The sequence below is a fragment of the Salvia splendens genome, chromosome 6, assembly GCF_004379255.2.
Source record: "Salvia splendens isolate huo1 chromosome 6, SspV2, whole genome shotgun sequence".
Classification (NCBI taxonomy): domain Eukaryota; kingdom Viridiplantae; phylum Streptophyta; class Magnoliopsida; order Lamiales; family Lamiaceae; genus Salvia; species Salvia splendens.
In genome coordinates, this window is record NC_056037.1 from 9,340,368 (window position 1) to 9,364,369 (window position 24,002).

A 24,002-nucleotide genomic window follows, 5' to 3' on the forward strand; every position below is an offset into this window, starting at 1 on the left:
CATGGATCCATTGCATCACTTGAGTGAATGGTTTGGGAATGAATGCAGCTCTTCATTTGTATTCAAACATGGGAAAACACTATGGGAGTATGCTGGGATCGAGCAAAGGTGGAATCAGTTGTTTAATGCAGCAATGTGTAATGATTCGAGATTGGTGGCGAGCGTACTAGTGAAAGAGTGTAGGCAAGTTTTCGAGGGGTTGGAAAGTGTGGTGGAGGCGCAGGGACACTGGCGAAGACGCCTTCAAAGCTACGGTGTTGGATCTTACGCATGTTGTTGCTCACTTGGAGCCCTCACAAAATTTGAGGTATGTTAGTAGGGACATGTTCGACTCATGCTGATGCAGTGCTACTCAAGCTACATAATAAAATTAATTGATCCGTACGACGTCGCTATTTAGTAATTAATTTGTTAACAGTGGATATTGCATAATTGGAGCAATGAAGAATGTATGAAAATACTGGAGAAGTGCAATGCAAGGAAGCTATAATTGGGAGCAAGGACAGTGATGGGGTGCGTACTAAACAAGCCCAACAGCAATGACGGCCCATCAGCCCAAAGCCCAAGGAAGAGTATGAGTTCGGCATTACCAAAGAGTTCGGCCTCAGCCTACAGCTCGTTAAACCCAAAGCCCAAGGAAGAGTATGAGTTCGGCATTACCAAAGAGTTCGGCCTCAGCCTACAGCTCGGTAAAAGCCAACCAATCAAGCTCTGCTCTCAGGTCGGCATCAAGCTCTACTCTCAGATCGGCAACCAAAGCAGTTCGGTCTCAGTATTCGACCGAACAAGGAGTTAGTGGACCCATGCAGGATTTCCACAACTTCCAACACACCCACTACCACGTGGTGTCAACTCAGGCCACGATCTTAGGCCATGACCTACACGACATCCACGACTTAGGGTGGTGATGCAAGCCACGATCTTAGTTCAATATATAAATAGAACTTAGATCAGATAGAAAATGGTTAAGCTCTCTAGAGATAAAATAGCATATAGCAAGTCTGTGTTGTAAGCGGTAATCCCAGATCAAGCAATACAATCTTGCCCTCCCTTCTTCCCGTGGACGTAGATTTACTTCAGTAAATCGAACCACGTAAATCTCTGTGTCGTGATCTGTATTTTCCAGCATTCTTCACCATCAGAAATTCGCGGATTCATCACTGGCGCCGTCTGTGGGAAACAGAGAACCAAATTTGTGATAAAGCGAATTTTTGACCCTTTTTCCACCCCAAAAAAAATGCATACCAGATCACATACTACCCGTAATACCGTTCGTGAAAACCATGAGGAAGCTAGTCCAGCCCGCAGGTCCGGAAAACAGCCTCGGGAGACATCTACTTCCAGTTTTCACGATGAAGGAACAAGCCGCTCAAAAGGTCCACACACCGAGTCTTCCCAGCAGCCTGATTTGAATGAGGCTGTCAAGCTGTTCTTGGCTGAGAAGCAGGATGAGTTCTTAGCCTTCCTGCAAAAGAGCCAAGAGCCGAAGACGAAAACGGTGGGTTCTCCTTCCTCATCCAGACATGAAAGTCACTACCGCAGTAGTGCCGTGTCTTCCAGGAAGAAGAATCCTCAACCCCGACATGTTCCTGTTCCTCCTCGGTACCGGAATCACAGGAGATCTCCATCTCCTCCATACCGAAGAGATGTCGGGTTCGCCATGTACGGAGCATTGAAGACTCCGTTCTCGGACGATATCACCCGAACTCCCCTTCCACAGAACTACCGAACTCCGTCGATGACTTATGACGGGTTGGTGGATCCTCATGACTTCCTGGGACGCTATCAGTATAATATGGCGAACCAAGGTCTCAATGAGGTCCATATGTGCAAGCTGTTCCCCGAGCTGCTTATCGGGAACGCAAGAAGGTGGTTCGATAGCCTCCCCCAAGGCAGCATTAGATCTTACCGAGATCTAATGGAGGCTTTCCACAGGAGTTTCTTTCAGAAAGCGGAAGCCCGAATCACTTCGGCTCAGCTGCTTTCTATACGTCAAGGTCGCGGCGAAAAGATCAGCGACTTTATGACGAGGTTCCACAAGGAATGTCTACAAGTAGATTATCTCAACGATCTACTTGTCATTTCGGCGTTCCAAAATGGAATCCTGCCCGGAGCTCTCTACAGAAAGCTCGTGGAATGCAGTCCGCAAACAGCTCAAGAGATGTGGGACATTGCGGACAAGTTTTCTCGTGCCGATGAGGCAGACCGTCGAAAACGGTCTTTAGACAGCTCATCTAGAGAAGACAAAAAGAAGCCCGATCATAGCGATCAGAGGCTTCCTCGCCGAACACCTTCCCCACCAAAGGAGGGATAGCGGTCATCCGAGGTGATCGAAAAAGAGCAAGTGTGTTCGCAGATTGCGCTTAAAAGTGCCGAGCAATCAGTTCGGCACCATCAAGTATAGCAATCACAGCAGCCGGAGTCAGAGGCAGGCGAAATGACCGAAGTCACACCGGACTCGATGGTGTACGGCACTGAAGCCGTGATTCCGGTTGAGATCGGCGTACCCAGTCCCCGAACTCAATTTCTCAGCAGAACTGAATGAGGACGGACTGAGAGCCGAGCTAGATCTTGCCGAAGAAAGAAGAGAATTGGCATGCATAAAAGCAGCCAAGTACAAGGAGCAAGTAGCCCGGTATTACAACCAAAGGGTGAAGAAGCTGCAATTTCAAGTGGGAGATCTCGTCTTGAGAAACAACGAAGTAAGCCGAGCAGAAAAGCTGGGCGAACTCGAACCCACATGGGAAGGTCCATATCGGGTGTCAGAAGTCCTCGGCAAAGGGTCTTATAAATTGACTCACGTGTCAGGAGCACAAGTACCCCGAACATGGTACGTTTCCAACCTCAAAAAGTTCCATTTGTAAGAGACAGTCCAGTCAGTCTTGAGTCCTGTTCGGTCAATGTGCTTTCTTTGGTTTGCTTGGTCTTTGTTTGTCTCTCTGCGTTTTGTCTGTGCGTTTTGTCTGTCTATGTGCGTGTCGTCTCTTACAAATGTTACTGAGGTATCTTGTTCTTCGAAGGCTGATCCCCTTCTTAGAACATATACAAGCCAACGATTGTGAGTCAAAGCTTCTAAAGAGGATACAAGACCACAATTCAGCTTAAACAAGCAGTTCGTCTGAAACGAACTGCAATAAGCCAACGATTGTGAGTCCAAGCTTCTAAGGAGGATACAAGACCACAATTCAGCTTAAACAAGCAGTTCGTCTGAAACGAACTGCAATAAGCCAACGATTGTGAGTCCAAGCTTCCAAGGAGGATACAAGACCACAATTCAGCTTAACAAGCACTTCGTCTGAAACGAACTGCAATAAGCCAACGATTGTGAGTCCAAGCTTCTCAGGAAGATACAAGACCACAATTCGGCTTAAGAAATAAGCACTTCGTCTGAAACGAACTGCAATAAGGGAAAGTCCGATCCACGCGATAAACCTCGCCGAATTAGGACGACCAAGTTCGGTCAAAGAAGTTTACCTCATAAGACCGAGGACGACCATGTCTAGTCAAAGAGGTTTACTGCATAAGACCACTTCGGTTAACTGGGAAAGTCCGATCCACGCGATAAAACTCGCCGAATTAGGACAAGGGAAAGTTCGATCCCGGCAACAAAAATCGCCAAATTAGAACACAAACCAAAGACGAGTCCGGTCAAAGATGTTTATCTCATCAGACCAAAGACGAGTCCGGTCAAAGATGTTTATTTCATCAGACCAAAGACAAGTCCGGTCAAAGATGTTTATTTCATCAGACCAAAGACGAGTCCGGTCAAAGATGTTTATTTCATCAGACCAAAGACGAGTCCGGTCAAAGATGTTTATTTCATCAGACCAAAGACGAGTCCGGTCAAAGATGTTTATCTCATCAGACCAAAGACGAGTCCGGTCAAAGATGTTTATTTCATCAGACCAAAGACGAGTCCGGTCAAAGATGTTTATTTCATCAGACCAAAGACGAGTCCGGTCAAAGAAGTTTACTTCATAAGACCGAGGACAAGTACGATGAAATTTTTTCGCTAAGCTGTAAGTACAGTGTTAGAAGCGAAAACAAAATTTCATTTTTCAAATCTTGTTCGGCATACAACTCAGCTACCCTACAAAATGGCGTTACGCTATTACAAAGGACTATTCTACTGTCCAGGGTTGCTGAAGTTAAGCCACCTATCTGCAAAATCCTCTGGAAGCCGAGTTCGGTTGTTCCGAGCAGATGAAGAATAAGCAGGTCGACGAGATGCTATCCTCGACCCAACACCTCTTCCGCGAGCCCCAGAAGCTCTAACCCCTCGGCGATGAAGAGTCTCTGCAATAAGCATCTGCTGATCTTGCTCGCTCATAGTCACAACTCCTCGGCGAATTTCAGTCCGTCCCTGTCTTGACGATTCCGGTTGCTCCTGAGCCCGTTCTCGTCTTGACGTTTCCGGCTGTTCCGGAGTTCGTTGTTGACTTGGAGTAGGATTTTGAACAAGGGAACCAGAGGCTTGATCTGGAGTGCGAGCATCTGTTGGCGGGAAATGCCTAAGGAATCTCTCGATTGCGGGACGCCGGGAAAGAATGATGTCGTACCGAGAAGCCCAGCGCCGTAATGATTTCACAACTTGTTGGCAAGCCGAGCTCTCCAGCGCATTGTTCCTCCGGAGTACATGATATTCCTCCCACAGTTCGTCAACTCGACTCTGAACATCTGATATGGTCACTCCCCCGCGCACACGGATGTAATCCTCGTACGCAGTCCTCTCAGCAATGGTCGTATTCAGCTCGGCCTCCAGATCCTTCTTATCGGACTCTAAGTCCTTATTATCGGCCTCCAGCTTCACTAAACGAGCCAGAAGCTCGTCATTCTTCGTCTGATCGGCTATAGCTCTTTTCTCAGCTTCGTCTAAAGCCGAAGAGTACAGCCGTTTCCAGTGAAGTATCTCCATCTCCTTGAGTACAAAGCAGCTATATTAGTTCGGCAGCTGTACCGAGCAGATAGTAAAATACAACAGGAATAAAGGCGAGTACGAAAAGCTATACGAAGACAAGTGTAGAGAATTTTTCATTCATAAGGAAAATTTTTTACACTAGGAGGGCTTCAAGGCCATTTTACAAGGAAGAAACTAGACTAAGAGAAGGGAAACGAAATCATACTCCGCCAGCTTCGTCTCCGGCTCCTCGGTCTGGTTCAGCTTCTTTCTCCTGAGCTACCTCAGCCTCGGCCTCGCATCCTGCCGGCTTCGCCTCCGCCTCCTGATCGGCTTCCTTCTCCGGATGCCCGGCCCGCTCGACTTCGGCCTCCTGCTCCAGCGGCTCGGCCTCACCCTCTCCGTTGTAAGTCGAAGCGGGTGAAACGGGTCCCACGGAGGCAAAGATAGCCTCCAGGTTCTCGTCCCGATCAGCTCGACAACTCCGGACTCGGTCTGCAGAAAGCAGGACCGAGGATGAAGCGAGCTCCTCAAGGAGCGGCAGATTCTGAAGCCGAGCTGCTATCTCTCGGCTGTACAGAGGCAGCACGACGTCGGCCCCCTGCTCGCCCTTATCGGTAATTAGCCTTACCAGACTACCGACAAAGGCCGAGAACTGGCTGCTCAAAAAGAGTTTCTCCGTGTAAACACGGAGAGCCTCCCCCTGGGCAGCCACGACGGCAGCCTCCTTCTGAGCTTCCCGGTGCTTCGTCTGCTCTTGCAGGATGATGAGCTGGTTTTTGGCTGACCGGGCTTCATCCTGAGCCGAGATCCTAGCAGCTCGGGCCCTCTCAAATTTGGCCTCAGCCTGTTCGGCCACACTACGAGCAAGATGCAACTTCTTCTGCATCTCCTCGTAGTCGTGGGATGCTTTGGAGAGCTCCACGGAGACGAGCTTGGCTCTCTGAAGATGAACAAGAAAAAAACTCAACAGAATGGCCATCAAAAAATGTGGAAAAGAAGCCAAGTCAGAAAGCTTACCTCCACAAAATTCGTCGGCCATTGAAAAGGCTCAGGGACGTGTTCCGGGATGTCTGCAACCACCTCGGAGATGACCAGGTCTTTCCCCGGCACTCTTGGGGACTCATGAAATTTCCCCTTCCCTTTAGCCGAACACGGCTCCGGCTCTTTCGGATCCGAAGAAGAGGTTTTTTGCCTCTTCGGATTCTTCTCGGCTTCAGACGCCGAGCGAGGGGCTCTCTGCCTCTCCGGCTCCACAAGCTCGGAGGACTTTCGGATAGCCTTATTCAGCATGTACACTGCCAAAAAGCAAGAAAGCAAGGTTAGTTTTCTTCGTTAAAGCAGTAGAGCATAAAGATAAAGAGAAATCCTCACCCTCGGCCTCTTCGTCCGAAGACGAGATGTCGAACACGACGTCGCCCTTGACGAGCTCAGACTCCGTGTATTGTTTCCTAACTATGGGAATCTTGTTGAGCTCGCCATCGAGCTCGTCCAACGGTTCAGGCCGAGGATGACGGATAACGGACTTCGGCCCTCTCCAGGGAAAACTAGGAGCCGCGGTCCTATCATAATAGAAGAAGCGGTTTTGCCACTTCGGCCACTTCGTTTTACAAAAGGCCCTAAAGGGCTGTACAGGGATCAAGTAAAACCAAGACCCCTTCCTCTTAAATTGAAAGAATTTAAGGATCGCCTTCAAAGACAAATCCCTTCCTAACTTACGGAGTTCGGCAGCGAAGGCCGACAAGTGCCTCCAAGAGTTCGGAGTCACCTGGCCTAAAGGAAGCTGAAAAAAATCTAGTAAGTCTATAAAGGCAGAAGGGAGGGGGAAACGAAGCCCGCATTCTAAGCAGGCCTCGTACACGGTGGCGTAACCCTCCGGCGGGGAGTCAGCCCTATGATCATCGTCGGGAACCACCGCCTTCCCCCCGGGAAGAAGATATTTTTCGTGTAGAGATATCACGGTGTCCTTACTCAAGACGCTGTGAAAGTACTCTACGGTCTTCTCCCCGGATTCCTTCCGGCTAGAAGACCCCTTATCCCCTTTCCTACCGCTACCCGACTCCGAAGAAGAAGAAGAAGACATTTTTCTTACTTTTTGAAGGTGAAGAAAGTCTGAAGAAATTCTTGAAAGCGGAGAGAGAATTTTCGCAAAAAAGAGAGAGTGCAGAAGAAGCAGTCGCAAAAGTGCTTCAATAATGAAGAAAAGAGGTATTTATCAGATTCGGCGAAGATTTCAAAATCGTCGCACCGTTTCGAATCCCACCTTTTCAGGATTCAACGGCCGGATTTTACTGTCGCATTTAATGCAGTCACGCGCAAGGCACGTCCCCTGACATCAGCCTCCCCCTTGCCTTTGTCCAGAATGCCGAAGTGACTCACTTCGCCGAAGTGATTCACTTCGCCCTTCGGGGGGGGTAGTGATGGGGTGCGTACTAAACAAGCCCAACAGCAATGACGGCCCATCAGCCCAAAGCCCAAGGAAGAGTATGAGTTCGGCATTACCAAAGAGTTCGGCCTCAGCCTACAGCTCGTTAAACCCAAAGCCCAAGGAAGAGTATGAGTTCGGCATTACCAAAGAGTTCGGCCTCAGCCTACAGCTCGGTAAAAGCCAACCAATCAAGCTCTGCTCTCAGGTCGGCATCAAGCTCTACTCTCAGATCGGCAACCAAAGCAGTTCGGTCTCAGTATTCGACCGAACAAGGAGTTAGTGGACCCATGCAGGATTTCCACAACTTCCAACACACCCACTACCACGTGGTGTCAACTCAGGCCACGATCTTAGGCCATGACCTACACGACATCCACGACTTAGGGTGGTGATGCAAGCCACGATCTTAGTTCAATATATAAATAGAACTTAGATCTGGTAGACAGTTTTTTAAGCTCTCTAGAGATAAAATACCATATAGCAAGTCTGTGTTGTAAGCTGTAATCCCAGATCAAGCAATACAATCTTGCACTCCCTTCTTCCCGTGGACGTAGATTTACTTCAGTAAATCGAACCACGTAAATCTCTGTGTCGTGATCTGTATTCTCTACCAGCATTTACTAACATCAGAAATTCGCGGATCCATCAGACAGGAAGGGTGGGAAGTTGATTGTAATTGATATGAGTTTGGATGATAAGAATGAAAGAGATAAGGAAACTGAAACCCAGTTGTTGCTTGATGTGCTAATGATGACTTGTCTAACTGGAAAAGAGAGAAGTGAGAAAGAGTGAGCTAAGCTCTTCTTTGCTGCTGGCTTCAAATCTTACAAGATTCATTCAGTTTTAAGGTTGAGGTCTGTTATTGAGGTCTTCCTATAAAAGCATCCACCTGCACGCCGATTTCAATCTATTTCAGTTGTTCCAATAAGAAAACATTGAAGCCCACCTTTAACTCTTCTGCTTCAGCCATTGCTTACACTATGTGTTAAGCATTTTAGCTACCTTGTAGTAGTAATTACTACTAGTAATTAGCTAGTTGATGTGTGCAGCTTATATATGTTGTAATTTGTATTCAAGTACAGTACTAGTATCTTCATTCCAATATTTTTACGCGGATATGATTAAGCACCGTTGCATATTACCAAGCACAAAAGTACTTCTAAATTCGTACTTTCTTTGTCCTATTAGTCTTGAATTATATTCCTTTTTAGACCGTCCCATTATAGTTAATAAGTCATGTCATTTTCTCATGAAATTCAATACATTTAATCTTTCTTACTATTTTTTCTCTTTTTTGCTTTACCCTTTCATATTTTATTATTATTTTTTATTTTCATCTGATTATTTATCTACTTTATTCTCTTTTATTTTATTCTCACTTATTTCACTCACTAAATATTTAATCTTTATACTCTAAACAAATGCTCTAATCTTAATGCGACCGATGGAATATTTTTTTTGTACAGGTAAATAATGATTATTTTGTAATGTGTAGCTTAGAGCATCTCCAGTAACGGCGTCAAAATCGCGATGCCGATTTTTCGCCGACGCCGGTTCTGACGCCGAACCATTGGAACCGGCGTCGGCGAAATCGGCGTCAAAATCAGCGTGGCCATGCCGATTCGCGCGATGACGCCGGTTCCGACGCCGATCCTCACGGCGCCATTGTGGGTCCCGGATCGGCGTCAGATTTTATTTTTTATTTTTTATTTCTTTTGAAAACACTATATATACGCGCTTTGAACGTCATTTTCATTCGCACCACTTGTTTTAACGAGTACTCTCTCTACCTTACTTTCTGTTCAAGATCAATAACGAGCAATGGAGAACAACTACGAAGGTACTCCAGTGACTCCCGGGGTAGGGTCCCATACTTCCCCGGCTCCTGGGGGAGGTGGTTGGCCTCCGATGACCTGGTACTACAACATGTACCCGTGGCAGCAGATGATACCGGGGTGGGCACCCGGGATGCAGCCCCCTATGCAGATGATGTCGGGGTGGGCACCCGGGATGCAGCCACCGGCGCAACAGATGATTCCACCGGCGCAGCAGATGATTCCCCCGGCGCAGGGGACGCACGGGGGGGACAACGCCTATCGGCCGACTTTTGATTTTTCCACCGGTTCTTCGCACACATCGACCCCAACGGATGCACAGTATACGGAGACCTTCTCCTTAGCGGACTTGGGTTTTGATATTAACGAGGTTTCGGAAACTCTCATTCAAAGCCAGGGAGTAGGGCGGGGTAAGAAGAAGGGCAAGGCGAAGAAGGTCGGCGAGTCATCGCAGTCGGAGGCCGAAATCCGGGGCCGGAGGAAGTGGACGGACGCGGAGAACGTTGCGGTTGCCAAGGCGTGGGTGAGTGTCTGCGACGATCCTCTCGTTTCGAACAACCAGAGGATCGTCAACTTGTGGGCCAAGATAGCCGCAGCCTACAGGGCATTTTGCCCTGAAGGGAGACCGTGCACCGGGGAGGAGGTCCGGAAGTGCTGGGACCGAATCAGGTCTGGCGTCTCTCGATTTTCGGGTTTGTACGCCAACGCCCTCCGCATGCAGACCAGTGGCCAAACAGAGGAAGACTGCAGGAGGATTGCGGAGAGAGCCTACCCCGATCCGCAGAAGAAGTACTATGAGTTCACCTACTGGAACTGCTATGTTGTGCTCAACGAGTCGGAGAAATTCCGGGCAGGCGTCGACGCTGGCTGGCCGAAGAGGCAGAAACTGAACTATACCGGAGATTATAGCGGCAGCAGCGGTGGTTCGACAGACCTTCCCGAGACGGCCCAGGAGGTCCCGACTCCTCGTTCGTTCGGTCGCCGACCTCGCCCGGTTAGCCAAAGGCGGGCGCAACAGGTTGCGAGGGGGGGCACCCCGAGTTCCCAGGGGGTCCATTCGACATCCCCCCTCGGCAGGTCTACCGAGGAGCTCAAATTCTTCGCGCGCCAACAAACGCGCGCTCAAATGGTGAAGACCTTAGCCGACTTCCAAGCGGCGGTGGACCCCGAGGTGAAGGATTTTCTTCGTGTATTGCTCCAGAGCCAGCGCGAAGAATTGGAGGCGATGAGGAGGGACACCGGCGGGAATAGCCGCGGCGTAGGTGGCGACGGAGGCGGCGGCGACGACGGTGAAGAAGCGCTGGGCGACGACGGAGACGAGGACGGCGGCGAGGAGTGATTTTGTTTTACTTTTTAATTTTTGTACTTTTTTTAAAATTATTGTACTTTTTTTAAAAAATTAATGTACCTTCTAAGTTTTAATATTATTATTCGAATTTTCCGTATATGTCTCGTAAATTAAATTCCGTATGTTGATACGAGTGTAAATTAAATTATATAATTGTTATTAGTGCTGTGGATAGGTAGTGTGAAGGCTATGTGAGGGCTATTTGATGTCCAGTTGATGTGGCAAGCTGATGTGGCAGGAGAATTGTAGTGCTGATGATGTGGCAGTGTGAAGGCTATGTGAGGGCTATTTGACGTCCAGTCTTACTGGAGATGCTCTTAGATAGCAATACAATTGTTAAACTTCTTGGATGCAATCTGAAAAATTATACTTCCTCCGTCCCTGAAAATTTGTCACCTATTTTCTTTTTCGTCCGTCCCTAAAAATTTGTCACCTTTCACTTTTACCATTTTTGGTAGTGGACCCTACATTCCACTAACTCATTCACACTCACATTTTATTATAAAACTAATATATAAAAGTAGGACCCACATGCCACCAACTTTTTCAACTCACTTTCTAATACATTTATTAAAACCCGTGCCGGGTCAAATGGTGACGAATTTTGGGGGACGGAGGGAGTAGTACTTCCTTTTTTCTATTATGGTTGAGTCTGTATTTTTTTTTAAGGAAGCTATATTATATTTGAGTCATTTAGTTCTTTGCCAACAAACATTCCTCATCTCTTCTATTTTTTTTTTGGTCTAATTTTTTATCTCTATTTCATGGATTTGGATCCCCTGCTATGCTGTGCACACAGGGGATAATAAAAAAATAATTTTTTTTTATTATTAAAAAATTGTTTTATTATTAAAAAATTTACAATGTAAAAAAAATCGAATAAATCGCCGAACCGCCCGAACCGGCCCGGAACCGGATAACTACCGACGGTTCAGCCGGTTCAAGTGAACCGCCGGTTCACGGTTCATGAACACTAGCACCCCAAAAAATGGCGTTGCCTAATGCTGTAGATCCCATGCAAGAGCTTCTGGATGCTCAATCTCATGTTTGGAATCTCATATTCAGCTACATAAGCTCAATGTCCCTTAAATTCGCGATTCAGTTAGGCATACCCGATGTCATCCACAAACACAACAAGCCTATCACACTTTGTGAATTGGCCAACGCCCTCTCCATCAACAAAGCCAAATCCCCCGCCCTCTTTCGCCTTATGCGAATTCTTGTCCATTCCAAGATCTTCGACAAGGTTAGCATCTCTAAAGACGAGGGCAAGGGCGACGACGAGGAAGTGGCCTATTCGCTAACAAGTGCTTCGCGTCTCTTGCTGAGAGAAGAGCCCTTGAGCTTCGCCCCTTTCGCGCTCGCCATGATTGATCCCATCTTAGCGGATCCGTTCCATCAAGTGACCGAATGGTTTAAAGATGAATGCACATCTCCATTCTCTACCAGAAATGGGAGGTGTTTATTTGAATTTATAGGAAACGATAGTGTTTTTAATCAAGTGTTCAATGAAGGAATGGCGAGTGATGCGAGGTTTGTGGGAAGCATACTTGTGGATAAATGCAAGCATGTTTTTGAGGGTTTGACAACTTTGGTGGATGTGGGTGGTGGCACTGGCACGGTGGCAAAGGTCGTTGCAGACACCTTTCCCGGCTTGAAATGCGTGGTGCTCGAGCTCCCCCACGTGGTTGCCGGGCTTGAGGGATCTGAGAATCTGAGCTTTGTTAGTGCAGACATGTTTGAGTTCATTCCACCAGCTGATGCACTTTTCTTCAAAGTATGTTATTTCAATATAGTATATATATATATATATATATATATATATATATATATATATATATGTGTATCTTTTAGTAAATCTTAATTGCAATTTTTAAAATTAACCCTTGTAGTACTAATTAACAGTGGATATTCCATGACTGGAGCGATGAAGATTGTATTAAGATTTTGGAAAGATGCAAAGAAGCAATAATTTCAAGCAAGAAGAAAGGTGGAAAAGTGATTATAGTGGAAATGGTAGTGGATTGTCAGAAACAAGAAGATGAGGGCATTGAAACACAGCTGTGTATGGATATGTTGATGATGACTGTGACTACTGGAAAAGAGAGAAGTGAGAAAGAGTGGGCTAAGCTCTTTCATGCAGCTGGCTTCCCAAATTACAAGATCACTCCTATCTTAGGGTTGAGGTCTGTAATCGAGATATTTCTGTCATGATTAATTATTACTGTTAATTTTTCATTTCTGTATTCCATTGAACTGGTCCATGTTGTGTCTGGATACATGTTATTGTGCCTTTTAATTTTAAATTGTGGGGATTGCCGTTTGGACATGTTAATGTGCCTTTCAATTTTAAATTGTGGTGATGTGTCCTTAATAATAAAACTTTGTGGTGATGCTTATGTAGATTGGTGGAATATTACTGACAGTGATGTCTAAAATGGAAATAATTTTTTATTTTTATTCAATTAACTTTTATACTCCTATATTCAATAAATTTAACAAGGGACAATTCATGAGAGTATATATTCTGCAACGGTGGTCACATTATGTTGGATTTAGCGGCTGGCCGCTGGCTGGTGAGTGCTTCTTGAGTTGGTGTTGGCCAACTGCCAATATTTAAAAAATACACTTGCTTTTTTTTGTTCATCGAGTATAGGATATTGATAGAATTTATTTGGGGAAAATTAAGATAGATGCATTTCGTATGTTAATTAAGTTATTATAATTTATAGTATGAATTAAGAAAAAGATTTGAAAGTAAATAAATGGAAGTTACAAATACAGATTAATCTCATATCTTTATATTTCATATATTTATTTCATTTTCAGAGAGACCGTGTAGCGTTGCTTGGTAAAATATTCTATAAATTATACTCCCTCCGTCCCCAAAGAATATACACTTTGGGTTCGACACGAGTTTTAATACAAAATTGATAAAGTAAGAGAGAGTTAGAGAGAAAGAGTAAATAAAGTATTATTAGTGGAGAATGAGTGTCACCTCATTAGAGAGAAAAAAAGTTTCCAAAATTAGACGGTGCATATTCTTATGGGATGAACTAAAAAGGGAATATTGTATATTTTTATGGGATGGGGGAGTAGTATTTTATTAATCTAATAATTCTTTACTTTATGTTGCAATGTCAGACCTTTCTTTACTATATGTTGCAATGTCAGACCTTTCAATTGTAAATTGTAGTACTAATTAACAAAAGGACACGTGATCATTTTGTATTACAAGGAGAATTCGAGTTAAGTGTATTTGTCTATATACAGGTTATTTTTTAATATATTTTCTTCTATCAAAATGATCTATCATTTGTGGTGATACATTTAAACACTAATAAGAATTTTGTATGACAATTTAGATATGTGGTGATACACGTGTATTTTTGTGGTGATTTATTTGTAGCAATAGCTGCCCGGCCCTCGACCAACGAAACAAACTGATTACATACATACACTTTAAACGATTTACGCCTCTTTTTAGCTTAATTGAGAATTGAGATGCATTTTCAGCCACTCATCCACAACATTTTCGAAATGTTAACTGCAAGTAGATTATGTCAACTCGGGGGTATTATCATCAATAGCATACATATCAAATGTCAATAGCCTGCACATCAAATGTCAACAACTTATAGTTGACATTATATGTGTATAGTTGACATAAATTGTATATGTAGTTGACATTATATGTGTGTAGTTGACATGAATTGTATATGTAGTTGATATGGATTGTACACATAATTGACATTATATGTATGTAGTTGACATGAATTGTATATCTAGTTGACATTATATATGTGTGTAGTTGACATGAATTGTATATGTAGATGACAAAAATTTTTTTTTTAAAAAAAGTATTTATTGAATAAAATGTACCATAAAATTACCATTCTGCCCTTTTATAATTAAATAATCTAAAAATATTTTCCATGTGGCAAATTCTGGACCACTCATTTAATAAAAATGAGTGGCTGATAATGCATCTCAATCCTCAATTAGGCTAAAAAATCTCAAGTGATCACAACCCTTACACATCATATACATATATATATATATATATATAGGGGTGTGTTAAGGTCCTTCGCAGCTTTTCAGTCCAAGCTTCTTTTTAATCACAACCCTTGGATCCTTGAATTGGATGGTTGTGATGATCTGCATTATTAGTCGGTGTGCAATATTCAACTGAAAATCTGCATTATTACACTATAATAGCTGCCCGGCCATCAACCAACGAAGCAAATTGATTACATACATACACTTTAAACGATTTACACATCAGAATCATCCTGTAAGGTTGAAATTTTTTAGCTTAATTGAGAATTGAGATGCATTTTCAGCCACTCATCCACAACATTTTTGAAATGTCAACTGCAAGTAGATTATGTCAACTTGGGGGTATTATCGTCAATAGCATGCATATAATTAAATTTAATGATTAAAACCACCAATTTAGGCCATAGGAAGTAGGAAATCAACGGCTGAGGTGAAGAAGAAAATAGGAGAAAATATAGGAAAAAGAAATGAATACATCTATATATATATGTATGAATTCAAAAATATTAAGAATTTAAATAGGGCATGGTGCATATAGTAGTAGAAGAAACAGGAACACAAAAACTAAGGAAAAACCTCTATAACAGACCTTAATCCTAAGGGAGTGATATTATATTTTTGGAATCCAGAAGTATAGAAGAGGTTGGCCCACTCTTTCTCACTTCTTTCTTTCCCTGTAACCTCAGCCATCATCATACCATCAAAAAGGAGCTTTGATTCAGTTGTTTTATCATCTTCTCCTTTATCACCCACAATTATATCCACAATAATCACCTTCTTTCCATTCTTCTTACTCCCCGCTATGGCTTCTTTACATTTCTTTAGTATTCTAACACATTCTTCGTCATTCCAGTCATGCAAAATCCACTGCCAATCAACCACCAATTACTTAATATATAGCTATTTGATACTGAAATCTAGGTTTCCGATCTGGTTTCGTGTTTCTTTGTACAAATTTGGAAGAAGGAAGATGAAATTAGTTAACACTAGGGATGTCAATGTAACCCGTAACCCGTGGGCTGACCCGAATAGCCCGCCAAATTTATAGGGTTAGTGTTGGAAATTTCTAGCCCGATAAAATCAAAACCCGATTAGCCCGTACCCGATTAACCCGCAACCCATTAGGGCCAGACCCGAAAACCCGACGGGCTGGCCCGAAAACCCGATAAAATTTCTGTTATTCTATTTTTTTACTCCTAATTCGACATTTCATTGATTAATTTTAACTAAAAAATAACTTTCAATTTTATATTAAATATACAAATTATATATTGAATTTTTATTAATATAATAATTGATAAATAAATTAAAAACTTCAAATTCACAAAAAAAATATTTAAATTTCTAAAACACGCATTAAAATTCTACGAAATATCTCAAATATTAGTATTTGATCATGTTTATGATTGAGTTTAAGCATATATCTCAAATATATCATAATTAAATATTTTACATTGTATGAATATTAGTAATTTTAATCATTATTTATTGGATTGATCGCATGTTAATATTATCGGTAGCAACCCGATTAACCCGCTGGGCTAGCCCGACACCGAGCTTTTAGGGTTAGGGCTGAGCTTTTATAACCCGAAAGAAATCACAACCCGATTAGCCCGGACCCGATTGACCCGCAACCCGAGTAGGGTTGGCTCGAAACCCGACGGGCCGGCCCGATTGACATCCCTAGTTAACACCATTATTTATCAACTTTCACAAAATAAAACTCAAATATCAGGCTCAATTTGATTTAAGAAATGTAATAAAAAGTTAATGGAAAAAAGATAGAGGAAAGCAGATCCTGCTTTTATAATCGAAATAGTTTTATAAAAAAATGCGAGTGAAATAAAGTTAGTAAAATGTGAGATCTATTATCAAAAGTATTAAAAAAGCAAATGAAATATTTATTAGTTGGTGGATGAAAATGGCAAAGTGAGACGATTATTAATGGACATAGGTAGAAACTTGATTTATTTGCACAATAAATAAATAGGAGTAAATTATGTTGCATTTGTGAAGTTCAAAAACAAAAAAATTACCATTAATCCCAAATAAAATGAGATCCCATACCTTGAGAAAAACTGCATCTGCATTCGGAATGAACTGAAACATGTCCCCACCAACAAAGCTCAACTTGTCAGACCCTTCCAAGCCAGCAACAACATGTGGTAGATCCAGCACAACACATTTCAAGCCCGGGAAGGCGGCCCCCACGCCTCTCGCCACGATACCCGTGCCACCTCCGACGTCCACCATCATTTCCAGCCCTTCGAAAACTTGCTTGCATTCTTGAACAAGTATGCTAGTCACAAGTCTTGCATCAGTCGCCATTGCCTCGTTAAACAGTTGATTGAAGCTTTGCTCGACCCGAGCATACTCCCAAACATTTCTCCCATTTTTAGTGAAAAATGGAGAGGGGTTATCGTCGCCAAACCATTCACTCACATGATGGAATGGATCGACGAAGGTGGGGTCGATCATGGCGACTACAAAAGTCGCCATGCTCAAGGGCTCGTCTTTCACAAGGAAACGAGAAGCAAGTGTGAGACAATAAGCCTCTTCCTCTTCCTTGTCCTCGTCCTCAGACAAGGCCTTGACCTTGTCAAAGAACTTGGAATGGACTAGAATCCGCATTAGACGAAAAAGGCCGTTGGATTTGGTGTTGTTGATGGAGAGGGCATCGGCTAGTTGGGAAAGCGTCATAGGGGCGCCGTGTTTGTGGATGGCGTCGGGTATGCCTAATTGAACCGCACATTTTAGGGACATCGAGTTTATGTAGTTGAAAGTGTGGCTCCAGACATGAGCTTGGGCGTCGAGGAGATCTTGTGTAGACTCTAAGCCATTAAGGAATGCCATTTTTGTGGAAGGAGTTGATAATACTTTTTTCATGTGATAATGTGAAATAATTGTCTTTTGCTAGCTCTATTTATAGGAGGAGAAACATTATTTGATTTGATGGGGGTAGATTGATATATATGCTTGAAATTGGAAGTTTCATATAATCAAGAGTTTAAGTAAGATATATCCTTTGGGAAGAAAGAGTGCATGATTACTTCATTATTGCTTGAACTTTACCAACAGGTTGATTGGGCTACAGGAATTGCATGATTCATGATAATAGTAGTATTATTGGGCTTCATAAATCAAGTGATTTATTAAAATATTGCCTACTTTTGTTTGTAATTTGGCGGTAGGGAATGGTGAGGTTTGAAGTATTTGTTGCCAAAGGACGTAGTACTGTTTGGTGTCCGGTCAATATCAAAGGCAATTCACATTAAAGGAGTTAGAAAATTGTGTTATGTGAGTTAAGTAAAGGGAGAATAAAGTGGAAAATTAAAAAGGTAGAGAGATGAAAAGAGAATAAAGTAAGATAGAGTAAAGTAGGTGTGGAGAAATGTGTTAACTTTTACTAAAAAGATAAATTACTCTATTATTATGGAACGTACCAAAATGACAAAATGACTCTATTACTATGGAACGGTGGGAGTACTACTTAATACATTCCCCTTTTTCTTTTATTTTTATTTCTTTATTTTTCATATTAAAATACTTATAAATTGTACAACTATTAAGTAATAAATATTTGTTTTTATACCGATGAAGTACTAAAAATATTATGAAATTAAATATTATATATCTACATAGTATATTACTCCCTTCGAACCCGCAAGAATGTACAATTTTTTTAGTCCATCCCACAAAAATATGTACTTTTTAATTTTGTAAACATTTTTTCTTTAATAAGGCGAGACTCATTTTCCACTAATAATACCATATTTATTTTTTCTCTCTACCACTCTCTTACTTTTTCAATTTTGTTTTAAAACTTGTGCACAATCTTTGCATATTCTTTTAGGACGGAGGGAGTAATATACTTGTAAATTGTAACTATGATGATAAATATTTGTATAACTCAATTTATAACTATTTTATTCCTTCATATTGACTCACATAAAATTTTTTATTTTATTTGGAGATGTTCCTATTTGATACTTCCTCCGTCCACGATTAATTGACACTAATTTATTTTTTCATCCGTCCACAATTAATAGACATCCATACTTTTTACTACTCCCTCCGTCCCGCACTTATTTCCTTTTTGGGCGTCCCAAGTTACTTGCACTCTTTCCATTTTTAGTAAAAATTTCACCTACAACCGTCATTTTTGACTTTCCTATACACTCATTCCTTAATCTCCGTGCCGAAAAGGAAATGAGCGAGTAGCCCGGGACGGAGGGAGTATTTTTGATAATGGACTTCACATTCTGCTAAATTATCACATTCACATTTTATCACAAAATTAATAAATAAAAATAAGACTTATATTCTACTCATTTTTTCAATTTTCGCTATTTTTTTAAAATCTGTGTCAAATTAAACGGGGTCAATTAGTCATGGACAAAGTAAGTAAGATATTTCATACTCCTATAAAAAAAAATGAAATAAGCAAATATTTATATCATAGTCACAATTTATAAATATTTTATTATGCATATACATATAATATTTAATTTTATAATATTTTAATATTAAAATAAAAGAAATATACAAAATAAAAATAATATTTTGCATTATAATATGGCATGGAATGCGTGTACATGTATATCTACTTAGATAAAGCTGTATATATGGGCCCACCGCCCACAATAAATTAAATAATGATTTGAATTTATAAGATTTATGCGTTTCATGGGCACTGTGGTGCGTTTTAAGCACAACACCTCTGCTGTGTTTTTTTAACACAGTAGATAAAAAAATAGGAGTATTTTTTATTCTTATTTTACACTAGTATATTATAAATGTGTTTTCCATAATTACAAATTTATTACTCCTCCAAGAAAATGACAGGGAGAAAATGACAGGATAGAAAATGTTACATTATCATCTAATAACCCTTAATGTAGCCACAGACTACAGTATACAGATAAAGAGTTCAAAATTATGAAAATATTTGTTTCAACTATTTTGATATTTTCGATCCAAGAGAAGTAGAGAACACATCTTATATGCAATTGATAAGACGATTTTAAGCCGCTAAATGCTTAAAAATACTCCAATTATTTTCGCCCTTTTCGATATTTTCTTAATACAGATAAGATTGTTCAACCATAAATACATAAGCTTGCACGAAATCCTAATAGTATTATACTACCAATCAAGTATATGGCTCTCATCTACGACAAATTTACAAATTAAAATATTAATTGTCAATTCGTCTATTCCCTATAATTATTTAGATTCTCCCAATTATCGTTAACCGACCATTACAGCTATATGCGTCCATATATTCATAAGGATGTCTGGCGTAGCCATACCCACAGTCCTACCTGGTTGATGCATTTCCTTTCAAAATATAATAAACTTTTTTAAAAATTTGTTTTCACTTTTTCATCAACTTTGAACTTATCATATTATATCATAACCTTAAATAATTGTTAAATGTTTTACCGTATCATCTTAAAAATGTCTATTTTTATAGAACGAAGGAATAATAAATAGAACAAGTCATTTTTTCAGGTGGTCGTAGCGAGAAAATATTCAGTGGTCAAGGCATACCACGTGGAAATATGATATGGTATGTCCTTCCAATAATATTTTGACAAATAGACATATGCATTAAGCCTCGTCTCCAACTAGAAGCAAACATAGCCTTGCAAAATATGGAAATTTTGCATATTACATATATATAATAAATATAGCCATAAATACAACACGGATCTATTTTTCTATGAACTTAAAATTTTCACATCCATAAAAAATAAGTTATTGTTGCTGCTATTTGGAGAATTATTTTTCAAAAGTTTTAATCAACAACTTATATGATAGAATTTGCTTTTATTGTTTATCGTTAGCATTTTTATAGCTTGTATTTCACACAATAAAATATAAAGATAGTTAATATTATAGTGAAAATGTTTTTAAAGTTCAAAAGGCTTATTTTTATGCAATTAAAAGGAGATTATATTGGTTAAAAGATATCAACTATAAAACCAATAAGAAATAATTTTATAAAACTAATTATGTAGAATTTTTGACCCAATTAAAAATCTACAGTAAATCACTTCGTGAATTGACGAGATCGATATATAGAAAGGTCAAAATTCGAATTTTGAACTGAGAGATAAAAGGATCGACATTTGCATTGATCTCACGTTGTCAAAAAGAGGAATCATAACTAGCACACGTACAATTTGTCTTCAATACAGATTTTTATAAACAAGTTTGTGGTACTCACGAGCTATTTAACAAAGGTGTCTTTTTCGACTAAATTAAAATGGTCTATTTTCATTAAAGAACAAAGGAATTGGTCCCATAAAATTAATTTGAACTGCTATTTCTTTAATAATTTTATGGAAAGTAATAATTTCAAGATGAACCAAACCGATAACATTTTATGTAGAAAATTTGATTATACTGTAATAGGTTAGTGATTTTGAGCTATAAGCATCTCCAATAACCGGCGTCACCACCGCGACGCCGATTTTTCGTCCACGCCGGTTTGACTCCGAACCATTGGAACCGGCGGCGTCGAAATCGGCGTCAAAATCGGCGTCGCCATGCCGATTCCCGAGCTGACGCCGGTTCCGACGCCGATCCTCACGGGCGCCATTGTGCGTCCTGGATCGGCGCCAAACCGGCGTCGGATTTAAATTTTTTTTTTCGAAAACACTATATATAGCGCGTTGAACCTCATTTTCATTCGCACCACTTGTTTTAACGAGTACTCTCTCTCTACCTTACTTTCTGTACAAGATCAATAACGAGCAATGGAGAACAACTACGAAGGTACTCCAGTTAATTCCGGGGGATGGTCTCAGACTCCCCCGCCTCTCGGTGTAGGGTCTCAGACGCCCCCGACTCCCGGGGCAGGGTCCCATACTTCCCCGGCTCCTGGGGGAGGTGGTTGGCCTCCGATGAGCGGGTACTACAACATGTACCCGTGGCAGCATATGATTCCGGGGTGGGCACCCAGCATGCAGCCCCCTATGCAGATGATGCCGGGGTGGGCACCCGGCATGCAGCCACCGGCGCAGCAGATGATGCCACTGGCGCAACAGATGATTCCCCCGGCGCAGGGGACGCACGGGGGGACAACGCCTATCGGCCGACTTTTGATTTTTCCACCGGTTCTTCGCACACATCGACCCCAACGGATGCACAGTATACGGAGACCTTCTCCTTAGCGGACTTGGGTTTTGATATTAACGAGGTTTCGGAAACTCTCATTCAAAGCCAGGGAGTAGGGCGGGGTAAAAAGAAGGGCAAGGCGAAGAAGGTCGGCGAGTCGTCGCAGCCCCAAGCCGAAATCCGGGGCCGGAGGAAGTGGACAGACGCGGAGAACGTTGCGGTTGCCAAGGCGTGGGTGAGTGTCTGCGACGATCCTCTGGTTTCGAACAACCAGAGGATCGTCAACTTGTGGGCCAAGATAGCCGCAGCCTACAAGGCATTTTGCCCTGAAGGGAGACCGTGCACGGGGGAGGAGGTCCGGAAGTGCTGGGACCGAATCAGGGCTGGCGTCTCTCGATTTTTGGGTTTGTACGCCAACGCCCTCCGCATGCAGACCAGTGGCCAAACAGAGGAACACTGCAGGAGGATTGCGGAGAGAGCCTACCCCGATCCAGATAAGAAGTACTATGAGTTCACCTACTGGAACTGCTACGTTGTGCTCAACGAGTCGGAGAAATTCCGGGCAGGCGTCGACACTGGCTGGCCGAAGAAGCAGAGACTGAACTATACCGGAGATTATAGCGGCAGCAGCGGTGGTTCGTCAGACCTCCCTGAGACGGCCCAGGAGGTCCCGACTCCTCGGTCGTTCGGTCGCCGACCTCGCCCGGTTGGGCAAAGGCGGGCGCAGCAGGTTGCGAGGGGGGGCACCCCGAGTTCCCAGGACGTCCATTCGGCATCCCCCCTCGGCAAGTCTACCGAGGAGCTCAAATTCTTCGCGCGCCAACAAACGCGCGCTCAAATGGTGAAGACCTTAGCCGACTTCCAAGCGGCGGTGGACCCCGAGGTGAAGGATTTTCTTCGTGTATTGCTCCAGAGCAAGCGTGAAGAATTGGAGGCGATGAGGAGGGACACCGGCGGGAATAGCCGCGGCGTAGGTGGCGACGGAGGCGGCGACGACGACGGTGAAGAAGCGCTGGGCGACGACGGAGACGAGGACGGCGGCGATGAGTGATTTTATTTTAATTTTTTAAATTAATGTACTTTTTAATTTTTGTACTTTTTTTTATATTATTGTACTTTTTTTAAAAGTAATGTACTTTTTAAATTTTAATATTATTATTCGAATTTTCCGTATTTGTCTCGTAAATTAAATTTCGTATGTTGATACAAGTGTAAATTAAATTATATAATTGTTATTAGTGATGTGGATAGGTAGTGTGAAGGCTATGTGAGGGCTATTTGATGTCCAGTTGATGTGGCAAGCTGATGTGGCAGGAGAATTGTAGTGCTGATGATGTGGCAGTGTGAAGGCTATTTGATGGCTATTTGACGTCCGTGCTTATTGGAGATGCTCTAACGCCTTTACGTTTTTTTTTTTATAATTATTAAGTACTTCCTTTCTACCAACTAAGTTAGTCAAAAATTTTAGGCATGAAAATTAAGAAATTATGTTGGAAAGTAGGAGAGATGAATAAAGTATGAAAGATAAAGATAGTAAAATAGGTGAGAGAATAAAGTAAGAGTGATTAGATGTTTTGTTTAAGGAATAGGTGATAGAATAAATTTTTGGCACGGAGATTAAGGAATGAGTGTATAACAAAGTCAAATATTACGGCTGTAGGTGAAAATTTTTACTAAAAATGGAAATAGTGCAAATAACTTGGGACGTTCAGAAAGGAAATCAGTGCAAGTAGTCCGGGACGGAGGGAGTATTATATATAATTAAAACATGAATTGTTAGTTAGTTTTGGTAACAAAAAAATACTCCTATATTAATATCAATAATTAATGTATAATTATATCTACTACTGTATGGGAATATTAGGTTGTCACTATATTTAGAGTGATATCATACCACTAATCCTAACCCTTAGATCTACAAGATGAACGCGATGAACGCCTAGGATTGAGTTGATGAAATAGAGTTCGGATGGCAGTCTTATGTGTTGGATATTGCAGGCGTGAGTATTTTAGTCAATTCAGAAAAAGATTAATTATGTACAATAAAGTATTCAGAAAAATTTAATCATGTACAATAAAGTAATATGTAAACTGCAAATACTACTTGGTAACAATGTAATATTCATAGAGCAACACTGCAATCTGGTAAAATAAAAAAAACTGCTACGAATGTTGTAGACGCGTAATACTGCAATTTGGCAACAAATTAAAAATAGAAAATGTCGAGTGTTTTTTATGCTCAAATTTAATTAAAATGGATTGTCACGTGGCAGCTTGAGAATCACACGATCTTCAGATCTAACGGCCTAA

General features: G+C 41.8%; 2 protein-coding genes across 2 annotated transcripts; one reads left to right on the forward strand and one right to left on the reverse strand.

Annotated features, from left to right (window-relative positions):
- Positions 1 to 11,496: 11,496 nt before the first annotated feature.
- Positions 11,497 to 12,862, forward strand: LOC121807301 (8-hydroxyquercetin 8-O-methyltransferase-like). Its single transcript, XM_042207515.1, has 2 exons — positions 11,497 to 12,285; positions 12,414 to 12,862. The coding sequence occupies exons 1-2, from the start codon at positions 11,497 to 11,499 to the stop codon at positions 12,720 to 12,722; spliced, it is 1,098 nt and encodes a 365-aa protein (XP_042063449.1). The 3' UTR covers positions 12,723 to 12,862.
- A 2,158-nt stretch (positions 12,863 to 15,020) lies between these two features.
- Positions 15,021 to 17,630, reverse strand: LOC121806509 (8-hydroxyquercetin 8-O-methyltransferase-like). Its single transcript, XM_042206567.1, has 2 exons — positions 16,635 to 17,630; positions 15,021 to 15,434 (listed from the first exon to the last, which is right to left on the reverse strand). Exons 1-2 carry the CDS (start codon positions 17,451 to 17,453, stop codon positions 15,132 to 15,134), a joined length of 1,122 nt encoding a protein of 373 aa, XP_042062501.1. The 5' UTR covers positions 17,454 to 17,630; the 3' UTR covers positions 15,021 to 15,131.
- Positions 17,631 to 24,002: the final 6,372 nt, after the last annotated feature.

Bases quoted from the DNA above. Each gene is read 5' to 3' on its own strand.
- LOC121807301 (XM_042207515.1), top strand. From the start codon at position 11,497: ATGGCGTTGCCTAATGCTGTAGATCCCATGCAAGAGCTTCTGGATGCT. The intron at 12,286-12,413 runs GTATGTTATTTC...ACTAATTAACAG, and splicing joins CTGATGCACTTTTCTTCAAA to TGGATATTCCATGACTGGAG.
- LOC121806509 (XM_042206567.1), bottom strand. From the start codon at position 17,453: ATGAAAAAAGTATTATCAACTCCTTCCACAAAAATGGCATTCCTTAAT. The intron at 15,435-16,634 runs GTATGGGATCTC...GTTGATTGGCAG, and splicing joins CAGATGCAGTTTTTCTCAAG to TGGATTTTGCATGACTGGAA.